The sequence below is a fragment of the Urocitellus parryii genome, chromosome 7 (genome assembly GCF_045843805.1).
Source record: "Urocitellus parryii isolate mUroPar1 chromosome 7, mUroPar1.hap1, whole genome shotgun sequence".
Classification (NCBI taxonomy): domain Eukaryota; kingdom Metazoa; phylum Chordata; class Mammalia; order Rodentia; family Sciuridae; genus Urocitellus; species Urocitellus parryii.
The window spans coordinates 59,995,395-60,013,472 of record NC_135537.1 but is presented as its reverse complement, the minus strand read 5'-3'; the positions used below and the strand labels follow the sequence as shown (position 1 = coordinate 60,013,472).

Here is an 18,078-nt window from a genome sequence, read left to right as displayed (position 1 = left end):
AGTATTTTTGCAGTTTTTGTCTCATGGAAACAGGAAGGTAAAACATTAAAGGCGAAGGTAGAGAGGACAAAAATGAATTCTTTCCTATGCATATAGGTTTAACTATAAATTTTGGGTCATGTAGAAAAGATGAAGATAATGAAGCTGCCATTTAGAAGTTAGTATAAGATTTCTAAGTATTCACTTTAAATCCATTTTGTCTGAAAAGGCATCGCCGCAGTTCTGCTAAGTGAGAGACCATTCTTCTCCTAGCATTTTAGCAGTTTGTGTACCATGAAAAGCCTGTTTTTTATATACTGATCACATCTCTTATTTGATGGCACAATGAGTTTTAATCTAGTTTTCTAAATAAAAATATAGAAAAGTGAAATCCTGCCTCTGAGATAATTGTGTACCACCCTCTATTTTTCATTCTAATTTTTATTCTGTACTGAAAAAACATCCAATATTTGAAATAAGATGTCAATTTAAATAGTTAATGAAGTGTTATTGTGATTTCCTATTACCTGGGATTAAACCTCAAAGCATATGACACACAATACTACTTGTGCTTTCCTTCTGGGGCTCAGAACTACCCCTTCTGTGTACTAAATGCTTCCTTGGAATTTGTCCCAACTTTCATGTGCTAATAAACCTTACCACAATCTCTGTTTACAAAACACAATAATTCCACTTGATCAATATAGATGAAAATAGGATTAACACATGACTTAATATAAACCGATTGTATATGCTCTCATGTTCCATAAAAAGAACAATTTTTAGTTATAATGGGCTACTAAAAAAGTTATTTAGTACATCCCTTTCTTTTTGTAAATATTTTTCAGCTTTCTGATCTTGGTCTTTTCTCGGGAACCATCATTCTCAAATTCTAAATATGTATATTTCCAGTTTGAGAAGTCTGCCCGAATACCCCATAGGCTTTTCAAACTCAACACTAATTTAATTAAGCATAATTTCCCCATCCATTAATCATGCCAGCCTTCCTTGAAATAGACAAATTTATTTTATTCAGAAACATGTTTTGAGTACCTAATATATGCTGGGCACTGCAGACACTATGATGAGCAAAAGAGACCTCAAGAATATTAAAGACTAGTAGAGAAGTCTTACTATAAATAATTATATAGTTATTTAGTGATCATTAAGTATGTACTTTAGAGAAGTATAAAAGTAGGAGACCCATTAGACTCACAGGAATTCCACCTTTGTCCCTTTATAAATAGCCAGAAATAGGCTTCTACCTACCTACAAGGATGATTTATCCTCTTCTCCGTGGAATTAACCAAAGTAACATTTATCTCCTTAGGGTAATATACAAAGCCATAAGACTAGACTCATGTGTACCTCTCCAGTTTCAACTTCCCCTATGAGCACTGTACACTAATCAATCAGGATCATTCACAAATCCCTTAGCAGGGAACACATTTTAATTTCTCTTTTGATCTCTTAGCACATCTGCTGGGTTCACAGTCTTTGTTCTTTTATACCCAGCTCAAATGTCATCCCGCCCCTTAGCTTTTGCTAGTATTTGCCCTCTGCTGACTCCTGACCAGAAGCAAATGCTTCCTTGGCCATGTGCACATTCAGGCATTTAGCAGCAACCTCCAGGGTATGGAAAGGAGTTTACATTTTGGAATCAGACCTGTAATTGGCCAACTATATACTTGAGCAATTTACTTTAATTTCCTCATTGTAAAATGTAAAGATTGAGTTAATTATATAAAATACTTAGTATAGTTCTAGACACCCAGTAGATACTTGATAAGTGCTCATTCATATATTACTTTATCATATTGGAATATGGTGATTGATTGAGATGTCTGCTTTCCCTGAGAATAAGAGCCATGTCTTTGTATCCCTACTTTTATTCTATATTGGTTTATAGTTCAATTAAATTTCATATTAGTCTTTTCCCCAACTGTTTCCTTCTTGCAAATAGCTTGATTTTTTGGTATCTCCATAAAAAAATGGAAATTCAATTGTTCATACATATTAAAAATTAAAAACAAATCCCATTTCCAGTAATAGAAAACTATTTTTAGAGTTGTTTCTTTTTATAGTTTTACATAACTGCTCATTTTAGGTTACAAATATTTTTGTTGATGGTGTCTAAAATGATAATCTGGAATTGAGGAGAAATTACTTATATCTCAAGTACTCATCTTAATATTAGCCAGTGAAATAAAATTTTATGACTTCTACCAAATGGATTATGTTATTTCTCTTGATGTCTAATGCTGCTTTTGAAAATTATTTCTCAAGTATTCTGAATTCTGAAAAATAAGTTTCATTTACTGTCTTTCTCTTTTACTACCCAGAAAGAGTTGACAAAAATAAAAAAACAAACAGCTCACCTATTTTAGTTGCACTGTAAATATTTTCTATTGGAAATACAATTCCTAATCCATATAGCAGGACTTTCGCCAACGCAGGGATGAGCTGAGTAGTTGTTACTAAAATATTCACACAGTTAGTCCTAAGGGAACACAAAGAAAAGACTGTTGAAAAATGAATCCCCCAAATGAACAAGCCAGCAGCACTCTTGTCCCAGCAGAGACCCCAAGGGTGCCTCACCGGGAGTGAATGAGGGAGAGTGCTTTCAGGGCCAGAGTCAACCAGGAATCTGTCAGAGCTTCGATCTCAGCCCTCAACTGCAACCAGGCTTCCCTCTTAGCTGGACCAAGCAGACCTGGGGATTTAAAAGAGTATATGAGCTATTTCCTCACCAATGCATTTCTCCGGCTGTATAAATACTTAATATCATTACCAACATTGCCTTCAAGCTTTATAATATACAAAGTCATTTTCACATATTCTCATTCAGGTGACAAATGTTCTTAGTTTATAAGGGCCACTTACTGGCTTTGCATTCCTAGCATTCCTTCTTTTTGGGTCATCTCTTTTCCTCACTTCAGCTAACCTTTTGGCTGCCAGTATAAGTGTGTGATGTTGGCTTTGCCAGTGAACATCAGTCTCGGCAGACCTTTTGCTGAATCTATGGAAAGACTGCTCTTCCTCACCCAGAAAGTGCTAAACTGGTAGGATACAGACCGGGATCTACTGGTGGTCATTTCCCACCTTTTGGGAGGAACAATCAGATGATTCCTCTCTAGAGGGAAAGCATGGATTCTCTTGATGACATCACTTGAACATCTGAATACAGCCATGTTGGAAATCTATCCTTACACTTTCCATCTTTTTTTTTTTTTAAGTCCATATATTCCCTGTGAATGCTAAAGCCATCCTAACCACCGTGAACCACAGGAACAGATCCAAGCTAAGGCAAGCATCCACCCTGTAGAAGGAATGTTAACAGCCCATCTTGTGATTTGGTTAGGGGTTGCTAAGCCCATATTATTGGAAGGACAACTGAATTGGAGAGGTCAAGGGACTTCCCCCAGGTCACATCACTAGGTAAACAGGGTAGCAGGCTCTATTCTGATATTTCTGACACTAAATCACAGCAGATAAGTGCCGGTGAGATGCAACTGTCCTTAAAAAGCTAATTACGTCCCAAACAGTGTGACCCAACAGTGAATGGTACTGTTGGCATTTGAACTGCACTGGTGATGGTCACTTGCCTCCCACATTGTTTTTGTAGGTGTTGTAGATCTCTTTTACTCGTCTGTAGCGGAAGGCCAACTTTCTCATCCAGTCCACACCGCCCCGGACACCAGTTGCCAGGCATAAATTAGCACTGGTGGCTGCAGCAGGAAAGCCATCTGTTCCAAAGTTATATGTGCTATTTAGATGCAAGAGAAGTCCAAAGTTAACTGAACAGAAAATTCATCTTAATTAGATGAACAATTAAGCCATAAAAGGGAGAGGATTCCTTCACATTTCATGGTGCTCACCTTAGATCCTGTCCATTATCATCTGAAGAAACATCATCTATATGGACTTGGTCACATTCCTAAAAAGCAATCAAAATGATATACATCAGTTTTTTGAAAGCTATTTTTTTTTTGAAAAGCCACATACAGACATTTTAAAAAACACCTTAAACGGAGCATTTTTCTACTATGTAAATCAGTAGGTGGCAGTCTCGTTAAATTGACATTTTTACCTACTTGAGGTGCTCTTCTGTGGGAAACAAGCAATGTCATCGAGGACTACTGTTATTCAGCTTCAGAAAACACATTTTTGTGTTTAGAAAAGAAAGTGATTGAAAACAATTAGCATGTGTGTTCCATAAACCTCAGGTACCTTAAGACATCACGCTGCTCAAAACTGATTCAGTCAGTGTCTGAGTGTAACTGAAACCAGACATTTTGGTAAATGTAACATGCTAGAAAAATTAAACCTGATGCTAACTGCCAATGAAATTATGACCTCTGATTGCTGTTGAGCCACACACCAACACAGCCTGAGGCCAGTGTGCTGAGGAGCCCAGACAAAAAATCTGTTACTAGTTTGCCATTTATTTGAGAGAAGTGAGTTTTATTCTCTGTGTGTGTATGCACACACACAGGATTTTTTTTTTTTTTTTAAAAAGGACAGGAGACTTCAGGACCTAAATAAAAATAATCAAACCATGTGTTGTTTTACATTTCTTTCAAATTTTTTTAACTGTTATTTTTTACAGTTTGGTATTACATGTTCATTTTAAATATTGAATTTATGAGTTTGTTATACCATAATGTTAGTTTGAACAGATCTGATTTTAAATCCTAAGCAGTGTTTAAACTGTTCAGAACAGCAGGTTGTTAACTTTGGGCTAAAACTTTGCTGGACCAAGAGAATGTTTATGCACCTGTTTGTACAGGAGCCTCAGCGTGTCTCCCTATGCCCTCTCCAGCCCCTTGCCTGGCTGTGGTTAAGAGTGGGTGCCACATAAACACTTGAGGAATGAATGAAGGCATACTAATCTGGACATAGACAAAGTGTCTAGGCCAGAAACCAGTAACGTAAATGTTACTCCTTTTGCATTTAGACTCTAAATATCCCTGAGGCCTTCATTAAACTAAAAGTTTAAAAATACTCAAAGAAATTTCTAGGTAAAATACCCTGTATTAGAAAAGGTTCTTCTGATTCAGGCTCTGCTCATGTTTTCAGATAAAGTTAATTTTATAAAAAGCAGCACCCCTCTTTAGCACTCGGCAACTGACTCTGTAACGGAGATGACATATGTGAACCGCTCCAGTAATGGAAGGTATATTTTTATGTTGCCGGTTCCTTCTGCACAATTCTCTCTCCATGGATTTGTGAGGAAGGGAGCAAGAGATAGAAATGGAAAGAAACTCAAACCAGCTGTTCCTTAACAGAATTAAAATCTTGACCCCCCAACCTCTTCTCCAAAGCATCTATTTTCCAGGCAGCCCTCTCCCAGCAAGCAGCAAGTTCCAAGGAGGAAAAGACTTTGACCTTGTAACCTGCCCACTCTCCTGAGGTCTATAACTTCAGATAAGAAAAAAGGAAAAGGCGGTCTAGGAGCCCTCACATGCTGACTGTGAATTTAACATTTGTAAAACAGGTCATTCTTGGAAAACACAGTGGGGGACTTCTCAGAGTTAACAATTTAATCTTATTTGAGGAGACAATGGTTACTGTTTGTGTTTGCAACAGCATGCTCATTCCAGTTTTAAAGAGTTGCACTAAGTTGGGAGAAGAAATCACTGATCTTTACCCAGAAATGCAATTTTTATGATAGTTAGTAAATTACTCTTCTACAGTGTGTAGTTGGGGGAGGGAGATGGGGTAAAAGGCCATACTGTCCTGAAAGAGAAATTTTTGAACTGAGGGGAGGAAGTTAAAGAACTGAAAGGAGGAAAAAAAAAAAGATATATTAAAAAGAATTTAATCCAAGGAAAAGAAGCTGACCCAGAATTCCCTGGTTAACTTGGGAGTTAGAAGAGTGGTTTGGAAGAGCAGGGTGTGGTGATGCTTTTTAAAAACTAATTTAGCTGTAAATTTCCACTAACAGAGGACTCCTTTATCTTCTACCTCTGTTGATGGCTCCACTGTCCCTATTATTCTTCTATACCCTGTATTTGTTTTCTCCTGCTAGTTTTATTTAAAACTTATTGTTCCTGGCCCAGACCCTCATTGGAAGAACTGTTCCATATCTTGGTTAGCTGTAATTAACTGTTAACAGCTTGAGGCTTTTACCAGTTGAGAGCAAACTCACCCCACAATGACTTAATTAAAGCAAGTTTGGTTTGATAGCAAAAAGGAAATCTTTCTTTATCAGGAGAATATTTTGTAGAATCATTTTAATGAAAAGAGTTTTGAAAACCAAAAGCATTTTTGAAAGAGCCTAATTAGCACCATTAAGAATGAAAAAACAAACAAACATTAAATGTCTATGCAAAATATGTTTGAAAATTGTTACTCAGTTTACTTAATGAGTGATAGAAAAAATACTGCACAAACTTCAAATGTATAAAATACATACTGGGGATTCCTTATCTGTAAGTCCTTAAGCTTGCAAAAATGGCATAAATGATAATGCTTTTTAAAAACTCTCAAAAACTTTAATGAGAAACAATAATATTGCTCTCTTGATGATTACCTATTAAAATTTAATTCCTGGGAGAATGGAGAATATTATGGAGGATATTGAAACATTTCACAACAGAGCTACAAAATGTGTTAATTTGTCATGAGTGTGTTCGCCCTCAAATTCGAATGCAGGTACCTTGCTTCCATGCATGTATTCTGAAACTCAGTGTCCAGCAGGAAGATGAACTTTTCTTCTCCTACTTTTTTTTTTTTTTTGAAGCCACCAAGTTTTTGTTTTTTCTTCTTGGGAACCTAATTTTGGGTTTTCATGTATGCCTTCTGGGTTTGGTCATCTTTTAGTCTCCAAATTTTTTTTTTTTTTTTAAATCCGGACAATTAGAAAACTGAAGGAGGAGAGCAAGACCTGATTTCAGAATCACTGGCTTTAAGCAGAAAGAGCCCTCGGCTCTTGAAAAGCAACAAAGTTTAATGTTACTAGAACATTCCACAGACCCAGAAGACCAAAATGGAAGTTGAGTCTATTTTCAGGTGCCAAATATATTCCTAGAAACCCTGAGTGTGTGCTACACTGAGGACAGAACATATAGGATTCCATGGGAAAGTAAGTACTATTTCATAAAAGTACATTCCATTATTATTCAGCCTTATAGAAGAATGAAATTATGGCCTTTGCCAATAAATGGATGAAACTGGAGAATACTATGCTAAGTGAGATAAGCCAATTCCAAAGAACCAAAGGCCAAAAGTTTTCTCTAATATGCTAATGTTAATTCACAATAAATGGGGTGGGGAGAATAGAGGTATTTTGGACTAGACTGAAGGGAGGGAAGGGGCAAGGGGGTAGGAAGAACAGTAGAATGAATCAACATTATTACCCTATGTGCATATATGATTACGTGACCTGTGTAACTCTATATCATGTACAACCAGATGAATGAGAAGTTATACTCCATTTGTGTATGAGGTGTCAAAATGCATTCTACTATCATGTATAATTACTTAGAATTAGAAAATATTTAAAAGAGTACATTCCAATGTACTTTTGAAATAAATTTCCAAAAACTATATGATAGGACTGTCTGGAGGTGAAATCATTACTGAATGTCTAATGTCTAGGGACAGCAGACACATTTCTAGGGGTCAGACCAGCACATTTTTATGCATTAATCTGCAGTTGGTAAGGCTTGAGATGCCAAAAGATACCACTTTCTATTGAGGTATCTGGCCTGAGACCTTCCTGGGGGCTGAGGCAGTGATTTAAGACTCCTGATGGATTCTGTACCCACAACCATCTGAGCAGGCAAATGGGTGCCTTAGCTTAGAAAGATGGTTACTTACTCGTGTGGGGTTATCTACAAAGAAGCTCCAGCTTTCTAGGGACTGTTCATGATGCTGAGGACGCAGCATTAACACAATGGACAAGAGTCTTTACCACCTTGGAACTAACATTCTAGTAGGGGAGACATCCAAACAAGAAAACATGCAAAAAATACAGTAGGTTTGATCGTGGTATAAATGCTAAGGAAAAAATACACCAGGCAAGGGGGATATGCAATGCTAAATGGGTATCTGGGAAAAAGAAAGAGCAAGGGACTCACTAGTGCAATGGCCCTGAGGCAGGAGGGGAGATCCAGGGAGGAGTCACTAGGCTGGCAGTCACTACAAAGAGCTGGGTAAGCAGTGCACAGATCAGCAGTTCTGTCCTTAAGGCACTTACAATTTAGCAGGGAAGAAAAAAATAAATTGACTTTACTGTGATAAATTAATTATGGTAGATTTGGCAGAATCTCTCTGGGACCTAAAGGAACCCCCTCTGCTGAGGATTGCAGAGTTCTGAAGGAGTGGAATTGTATTTTGCCAAGTCAGGAAAGGATGGAACACCCCGATGTCTACCACTTTGGTGATGGAAGCACTCAAACAGGCAGATAGTGGCTTGCCAGTGATGACTCCCAGCTCCTGAGCTGTGGTGGCAGGAAAAAAACAGCTTTTTGGTGTCAGACTGTCTATGTTAGACCTGTAGCCTCAATTGGCCATGGGGTGGGCCGGAGACAGTGGTATTTATTGCACAAGCCTCGTTCTCTCAAGGAAATGGCCTATGTTTAGCGACACAGAGGAGCACTGTAGAGTTAGCAAGCTTCAGAAAGGCAAGGGGAAGACTCTTGAAGACCCTGTTTCTTTTTACCTTCAAATCACTTACCTCATAATGTGTATAGGAGCTAGAAAGGGTTCAAAGTGTGGGGTAAAAAGTTGTGTTTTTTTTTTTTTATTTTCGTCAGTTCCTTTCCAAAGGGATTTCAAAATCAGAAACGTGTTTGCATAAAGGCTCATCCATATCTACCTTCACATGTTAACCATACCAATTCTCACATATATATCCATATAGTGCAAATACATTCTAAGGACGAATGGGGCCAGCGCATGACAAAATTGTGATTTATCCTTTACTAGGAAAACTTTATACTTAATGTTGGAACTTTGATATCACTAAAGCATTGGTCCACTGTTCCCATCCTGGGCTTGGTCCACCCCCACTTCCAGGTCCTAAAGCAACAAGGATGCACTTGACCTTTTGATGCTTGATCACCAAGTGTTCTATACTGATACTCTGTATCCTTCACAGAGCAGACTCTTCCTTCCCGCAAAGCACTGGCCAAATATATCAGTTAAGAAGCATTTGTTATACAGGTTGAGCATCCCTAATTCCAGAATAGGAAATCTGAAATGCTCCAAAATTTGAAACTTTTTGAACTCTGACATGAAAAATCTCACTCCTGATCTTATGTGACAAGTCGCAGTCAAAATGCAGGTGTGTTAAAAATATGGTATAAAATTACCTTTAGGCTATGTGTATAAAGTACAGATGAAATGTAAATGCATTTTATGTTTTAGAGTATTTGGTCCTATTCCCAAGATATCTCATTATGTAATATGCAAATATCCCAAAATTTCAAAAAATCTGAAATACTCTGGGTCCCAAGAAATTCGAATAAGGGACATTCAGCATCACATCTCCTCCCCTCATGATAGATACCTGCCTATTCAATATGTCATGACCGAGGTCCTTTGTGGATTACCAGTTATTTGGAGTTTAGGAACTCCAGCTTTGAAATGTATCCTCCCCTTGGCTTCACACCTACTGTGTCTTAGCTTTGTGACCATAACTCCTTTCCCAGCCTGGAGCTTGGATCCTCCAGTGCAAGCTTCAACCCTTCATGTCATTACCAGGCTTTTAAATGATTGGCACTTCAGAGGGACATTGTCCAGAAGGCACGCCATTGTGGTTATGGGGTCTTTGCCAGGAGTAAACGGTACATACAGAGTGCAATTGTAGGTGGTGAGAGCCTGGGTTTTCACATGTCACCCTGACACAGTGCATCCTAAGTAGGAGGTTTGAGGCTCAGGAACACAGATTAGACCACAGTCATGGGAGGGGGCGTTAAACGAGGGCAGATGGTAATGATCTGAGGTGCACCATTGGGCCCACAGGTATTAGCCTGCAAACCTCTGTTCTAACATGACAGGCTCCTGCAATCACTTTCAGATAAATACCACAAACCAAGCGATCAAAGTGTACCCAAGCCTGGCTTCCTTTTATGTGACACGGCCTGTGCTTCACAGAGGAGTAAAATAAATAAAATTAGTAAGCTTCAGTTACTACTGGCCCTCAGCTCACAGGCATCCAAGCACTCACACAGCTAGATTATAAAACGCTCACTTGGATGGTTGGGGAAACTGCCAACATGCAAGGCAGCTGAATACCAGCACTGGTGGAGGGAGTAGGCAGAGAGCCACATGGGGTCTGATCTCACAGCCATGCGGCAAGCGCACAATTGCTTTTAGAACTCTGGTTGTACTGTTATTCTACCTTCTTGGTTCTGTCTGTCATTATTCTTGGCATGGCAACTCAAGCTGACCTTTTTCTGATCCATCATCATCTCTGGTCTTCTAAGGGTGGGCCACAGACTTGTTCTTTTGGATCAAGCCCCGGGAATAACTCTGATTTTGTACAGGGGCTCATATGCAAAATATTAAGTTATGGCAGAATTTTTCTGCAAATATTTATTCTGCTTTGATACTGTAGTGGTTGTACTTTCCCCCGAAGCCTTTCACTTGTACCATAATTATGTAAAAATACACCATACGATTCAAGCTAGTTTAGGAAAATTAATAAAGAGAATTAAGGCAGTTACAACGAGTCTTATTATCTGTGCCAAGTCAAGTACGTAACAGCCAGCACATGGACGCTCAGAACGTGAAACTAGAAACACAAACTCAGAGTAAACCCGAAGCCTTTGAATAAACAGAGACTCTAAGAAGACTTCAGGGCAGTTTGCACATTATGAAAGGGAACAATATGAAAAAAATGACAAATGTATTTTTGGAGAAGTTGAGTTACCGGGTCCAAATTCTGCTGACCAAGGCTATATTTTTTTCCATGTTCCAAATTTATCATAAGAAAACTAGCACCATACTGCCAACTAATTGTTTCAATACCTTCCTTTACAAAGTGGAGAAAAGAAAAGTCACTAGAGAAGTAGCTCTTTTCATTGTGTCTTAACATCAGTGTGCCTGTTAAGACCAGCTGGAGTTGCCAAAGCCGGAAAGAATCACTGGTTTCTTCGTCCCCTCCTGTCACTAGGTAATTACATCTGAACTCCTTACTGAACATTACAGATACTTGCTTGAGACCTTTGACTTCGACAAGTTGCTAAGCTATTCCTCTTATTTCTAAACAGGAAGATCTACACATGGAGCAGGGATAGTTGTACTATGCAGACAAACTCACACCGATTGTCTGAAAGCTTGATTTTGACAAGTGATCAGTAGTACTTAAAATGTTTTAAAAAACATCCACCTGGGGATCTATCGGCACTGTCCTTGTTTTCATAGAAAGTCTAAATGGAATAGATGACCAGTGTTAGAGTGACAGAGATTTTAAGGGAGTGACTTTCCACAGTCGGTTTTGCAAATCACTTCTGACTCCCTGGATATTTTGATGACATCTTTGGAAAAGAAAAGGTAAAATGGGTAACCTGAGAGCCTACTTTTCTGAAAGCATCTACGATTCAGAAGTTCGGGGGGGTCAGGGGTAGCCAAGGAACAAGCCCCTGGAAGGGAAAAACCTGAAGATCCCTGCTTCTAGTTCACTGACAATTGGATTAGGTATGTCAAGTCCAGCCACTGTAGCTAGGAAATTCTCTCCATGAGTTAAGAAGCTTTTTACATGTTTCTCTTTGTTAAGAGAGAGAGAAAGCAAGCGAGTGCCCACCCAATTAACTGTGTATTTATACTAACTGGCTTGGAATAACACCATCCCAATGTGCTTTCTGAAGGTGTACCCAAGCCCTCAACACACTTTTGAGTGTATGTGATGGAGCACAAGAGCTGCCTGGTGTCCTCTGTCTAGTATTGTGGGTACTGGGCAAGCCCACAGTGCAACCCAAGGGCTCAGGGAGGTGTACGGTCCACAGCCTCTGCATGCTGGCAGGACCTGTCATCTGTCTGGGGTGCACTTGGTGACCCTCACATTTCCCTTGCTTTCCCACACAATGCTTCCCTGCAGGAGGAAAGGGTGCACATTACCTGTGGCTAACTCACAGGCCACAAAGAACAAAGGGAGTTTTGAGATTTGCCTCATTCACAATTTGGGGAAGTGTAAGCTAAGGAATTAAAACAGACCTGGACAAAAGTATTTTAAAATTTCCACTCTAAACCATCCTACTCAGCACACCACTGGCACCGATCCCTATTTTAGCTCAATATTTAAATATCCGTATCTGTTTTGATAGGAATAAGATGACACAACCATACAAGCCAATGAGAAAAGAAAACAGAACTTCAAATCTCAGAAACTGAAAGTAGGAATTTCAACATTTATGTTTTGAACTTTGATAATAAGATGCAACTTGTGCAGACACATACTGTTTTTTTATTGTTTCTTACTCATAAAAAGAGTGCTTTAATATATTTAATGTTACAATCTTCCTTAGGGTTTATCTGAGAGAGGGAGAAAGATTTTGCTAAAATTATGTTTACATTGATTAAGGGACATGGGTGCTTACATTAGAAACCCAAGATTTGAATTACAGCATTTTTAACAAAGATGTTCGTTATTTTGATCTGAATCTGTTTATATTAATACTCTTAAAATATTTAAAGTCTTCATTTAAAGTGCCTGCAGATGGTATGTTAAGACCAAGGATAAGCTGACGTGTTTAAGCTATGTGCTAGTTGGTATATTTATAAAATAACTGATGAATATTTAAGACAATTAAATGGAAGTTTCTAGGACTCTTAAGACATATTAATAACTAAATAAAACATGAAAATTATATTTTTTCTTATAATACTAATTCCCTTTAAAATGTGCTAGTTAAAAAATAGGATGTTATTAAATTCTCCTTTAGCATGGGACTTATCCTAAAGGAATCACATGAAGATAGTTCCTTCTTTGCGGGTGTAGTACTAATAAATGTCAGTTTCACTCTGCTTGGAGTTCCTTCTCTCTCACATAAATACCTTCTTTACCACAAGATTATATTAAATATATTTGTCTTTATTCACATTCTCAACCTTAGGGTGAAAAAAGTCTCACTTAATGAAAGCCAGAAAGAACTGAAAATAAACCTTTAAAACAAAGTGGGCTTATTTAAAATTGTTAACCACTCCATCTCTAATGGTAATGGATTAATTAATAATTATGGTATATGTTACATTTGATTTAGCTCTACCAATACTTGTAATTTTCTTTACTTTTTAAAAACAATGAATACAACTTGTACTACTTGTTTTATTAATTAGCATTTTTGAGGGAGGGAGCTGGGATGGTACATGCTAAGCTCCTGTTCTATCATTGATCTACAGCCCTATCATTTATGAAGTTGTGTTTTGTATACAGTACAAGATATTTCAGTGCATTCTATGTGCCTACCACTGATACTGTGCACAAACACTTATGCCAGCTACATGGCTTTATTTATAGCTCAGTTAATATAAAAGGATTAGCAATTTACAAACTTGTGTAGGAACTAGTGAAAACGTTGCAAACCTTCAGATACAACATAGGACAACACAATCATGTGTGGTATCAAACTATATTATACATCTTTATCATTAATATGTTATACAACATGGAAATTGCATTGTGTAATAAAGTATGACCACAGAAGACTAAAGATCAATGTGCAAAATAATTATTTTTCAGAACATTAAAATAACTCAGCACATATCTAACATAAATATTGTTCTTTTGAACACTGACTCAGAACTACACTTAAGAAGCCTTTGATTTACTGCTGAACTTATTCTCAATTTTCAATGGCCCTGCTCATCACTTTTGCAAATGTAATTTGTCACTGACAACAGCCAGTGTTCTTTGTAACTCCTGTTTCCTTTCTTTTAGATCTATTATTCCTGCTGAGAGTATCTACTAAGGAAGAATTTTTCATAGTGACATCAACTCTAGGCTTGCTGTGAAAAATTACAGTCTCATAAAAAAAAATCATTCTTTTTATTACAAACTTGCTGCCAGAGCATGAAAAAAATATCCAAATCAGGAGACCTCTTGATCTATCCTCTTCTGCAGTCACTTAGCCCTCATTGCCATTAGAGGACAACGAATCACATAATAGTTTGCCTACAAAATATTTACCTGGAAGCTCTAATTTAGATAGAAATATTTGTTTTGTGCATATATAAAATAATGAACTTAAGCTATAATACAAACTAGGTCATATCTGAAAGTTTTCTTTTTAGTCTTTCTAGATATTTGCAACAAATAGAAATTCCAGTGTATCATTGTTCCAAATTTATCATTATTTAACTGCAAACACTAGGCTGACAGAATTTCAAAAGAAGTATTTTCACATAATTAACCTTGTTAAGTGCTTGGGTTTTCAAGATTTTTTGTCTTTCTTTTTTGCAGTGGTGAGGGTGGAGTTCAAGGTTTAAACGTTGAAAAGAGATTAATTTATCAACTGTAGTTAACTTACACAGTCAGATAATTTTATAATTGTAAGAAATACTCAGTATATAAAATAATGTGTAGCTTAGAATAAATCAGCCTCCATGACATCCTTAGTCGATAAGTTCATAAAGATTTTCCAAGCCAATTTTCCCTGCCATGTAATTATTACTGACTCCAGAAAGAAAAATATGCAGAACCGGACATAGGCACTTGAAAGAAAGAGAAGGAAAAAAGGTTCCCCATGAGCTACCGGAAGGTTCCATCATCACCTCCCCTCACTGACAACCCCTGCAGAGGGAGGGGAAGACCTCTGAGGGCCATGGCTGTACTCATAATATTCCCTCTCTCTTCCAAGTATCAATGGGGCTAAATTCTACTGCTCACATCATCCCTTCTGAATCTTCTTTTATATAACACAGACTTCAGGTAAGAAAAAATTAGTTAAGCCCCAATTGCCTTGGTGGGAACAGTCCTATCAGATCAATTTCCTTGTGCATGAGGAGCCCTGGTGTGCCTTGAATCATTAGCCATTAAAACAGGAAATGGAGTTTGGTTGCCTGAAAGGAGAACTAGGGAGAAATGTTATCCATACTTATATTTTTCAGTCTCTATAGAACCACCTCCTCTTCTTGAAAGTGAAATTTCATGTTTTGTGTATATGCTATTCAGGAGAATATTATATATCATTAATATGGTATGAATATTATACATGTTAAATATTAATTGTGTCAATACTAGAAAAATATAGGACACATATCCTGTATTTTTAAAATTCATTCTGTCAAGCATTCAACTAATAATGAATACCTATTTAGATTCCAGGCACTAATCACACAAAAATAAATGAAATGCAGATCTTGCTCTGAAGGCTTTATCCATATGGGGAAGGGCTGAAGAGACAGGGTACAGATGACTATGATTTTTCTCCCAGGGAAGGTACTAGAATGCTTGCAAACCCTATTCTCCTTTCAACCCACCTAGGGTAGCAACTTTCAGACACATTTATACCATCTCCAGTATGAAGTCTAATCTGCTTGGGGTAGAGGCAGTTAATGCTTCTCACTTCTGTTTCTCTCTCAATAGATGCATTAGGAAAAATTGAATTAGATACAATATATTCCAACGCAACTGAACACTCGAGGGCCTCTCCAAAGAGTCTTAACCTTGCAGATGCCATTCTATCCCATCAGGAACCACTTGCTCCCACCATGCTACTGTCAACTGGCCTGGCCTCTTACTCCCCGCCTTCCCCAGACACTGGGTGTATCTGCTGCTGGCTAGAATGCCTTCTCCTTCCTTTCTCTTTCCCAGGGAATGCTCCTTGGTGAAGCTCACACTGGTTTCTTTCTTTTCTCTACTGCTGACATCTCCACAACCCACTGCTTGAATGACAGTAGCTTCCAATATTGATAGCCCTCAAGGGGTCAGGCACCTGTGCCACATGTCACATATTCTTTCCAATTCCCCCTAAAACTCTGCATATGATGGATAAGTCCATGGAGACATATATAGATCACTTCTTTGCCCTCCAGGACAAAAAAATCTCTTCAAAGGAAGAGAATATCTCTTATGTATCTTTTACTCCCAGCTTATTTCTCAACACTGGGCCAAGCACACAGATGTCACTGAATGAAGCCTTCCAGATTATGTGGTTGACAGGATTGGATTAGGAAAGAATAAGGACCCCATCCAAAGTTCATTGATAAAGCTATTGGATTCTATCAAAGTGTTAAAAATGAGTAGTTTTGTAAAAATACATTTACTATTTTGCCAGATTATAAAATGATATACATTCAGGTAGAAAATTCATGCAGTAGTGAAAAATATGTAAAAAAAAATCAACTCTAATTCCAGTCCTTAGAAATAACCACAGGTAAAATCCTTGTCTTTCCCATCCTCCTGTTCACTCACTTATTCAAGCTCTGGAGTTTATTACAGAGCTCACATTCTTATAGGAGAAATAGGCAAACAAGCAGATAAAACCAGATACATGTGTTTTAATTACTTTCCCCTTCCCCTCAACAATTTGTAAAACACCTTTTAATATCAATTAATGAATGACCTAGATTATTCTTCCAAATTGTTGTATACTATTCCATTTTGTGCATGTTCATATTTTCTTTCAGGTAAGCCATGGCTGATGCACAGTTTTCAATATTTTCTTGGATGTTAACTTTAGTAGGGCAGAAACTGTTTTAATTCTTCTTGAAATCATATCTCAAATAAAAGTAGTACTTGTGCATGGTTGTTGCTCTATAAACGCTTAAGTAAATGACTACTATAATGAATATGCTTGGGCAGATTTATGACATTCATTTATCTCCTTAAGCTATCTTTGGTGTATTCTCCTTAACTGAGATTTTTTAATTACTCAGCTCTCTCAGCCTTGTTCATTATATATCTCTTGATTGGAATACTCTCCTCTCTAAAGTCCATCCCATGCAGCTATGCTGGTTCCTGTTAGGATTCTTCTGATACCCTCATCGTTTTCAGTATGCTTGCAGGCCTCTGAGCTGACTCTGCTGTTTCACTTATTTGCATCCCCCCATCCCTGACCTGACCAGATTGTAAACTCCCTGAGAATACAGCATCTTCATCTTATTTACCATTATCTCTAAGGATAGCTTTACAGAATTCATTTGTTTCTTACTTCAACTTAATGTTTTGCATTTTCCTTTGGATTTGGGAATAGTCCCACTTGTGGATTTCCATAAGGCCTTGCATGGCCAATTACGAAGAAGACTTCTGCTTAAGATCATGGACTAGGCATGTGGATGTGAAATATAAATAGTCATCTTGGTCCCCTACCATTTAAATTATTTTTCTTATATTTTAAAGTAAATGTTTTAGTTGCTCCATTAAAAAGAAAAAATATTCTTATTTCACCAAACTACTACACGTTACAGCATATGAGCTAAACATGTCTTTGAACTGTTCATTTTCCAAGCTGCTTATTATTTTTGGTTGATTGAAACATCTTATCTCCAAGACCAGTGGGACTGCATTAAGGAGTCTATGACAACTAGTTCCCACCAGCTGAAAGGGGGTGACCTCTTAGACCTGATTTACCTTTAACTTTCTGACAAAATTCCAACATTAGGAGATACTTTTTACTCAGTTATACCCCAAAAGGCCAAGAGTTTACAAAATAATAGTGCTCAACAGCAACAACCCTTCCCCATGTCCCAACCCCTCCACCTGCCTTACAAAGCAGCAGCACGCAATTAGCAGTGAGCAGAATCCTGGGTTCAGGAAGCCTTTCCTTGGAAATGCTGTTAGAATGCTGAGTGCAGCCCAGATAGAGGGGCTATTGTAACTGCACTGAAATGGGAGACGCCTCCTGGGACGGCAACTTAAACACATTTGGGGGAAGTTAGAGTTACAGACCTTCTTTTGCACTATTCAATCTTAAAAAAAAAAAAAAAAAGCACCTTGAATTGCTTTTTCTACTAAGCAAACTTCCTATGAAGTAAACTCTGGCTTTACAAAGTAGGGACTCCCAACTGACGATTAGCAAGCACCTGTCAAAATCAAAGATCTAAACTAAAAGCCCCGTCATAGGTGACACTGACAGGTCAATTTCATGGGATTTATAAATAAACTGACGGCCATTCAGCTCACTGCTGAAAAAGTGACATTTTCATTTA

General features: G+C 37.8%; 1 protein-coding gene across 11 annotated transcripts in view; it reads right to left on the bottom strand.

The window, feature by feature from the left end:
• Window positions 1-18,078, bottom strand: part of Eya1 (EYA transcriptional coactivator and phosphatase 1) — a 151,109-nt gene that overhangs the window by 12,134 nt on the left and 120,897 nt on the right. For all 11 annotated transcript variants that reach the window (XM_026397289.2, XM_026397298.2, XM_026397292.2 and 8 more), the window contains 4 exons: window positions 3,858-3,916; window positions 3,585-3,745; window positions 2,578-2,692; window positions 2,358-2,479 (listed from right to left, as the gene is read on the bottom strand). In XM_026397289.2, the coding sequence (XP_026253074.2) occupies window positions 2,358-2,479; window positions 2,578-2,692; window positions 3,585-3,745; window positions 3,858-3,916 (457 nt within the window). The remainder of the gene's footprint in view (window positions 1-2,357; window positions 2,480-2,577; window positions 2,693-3,584; window positions 3,746-3,857; window positions 3,917-18,078) is intronic.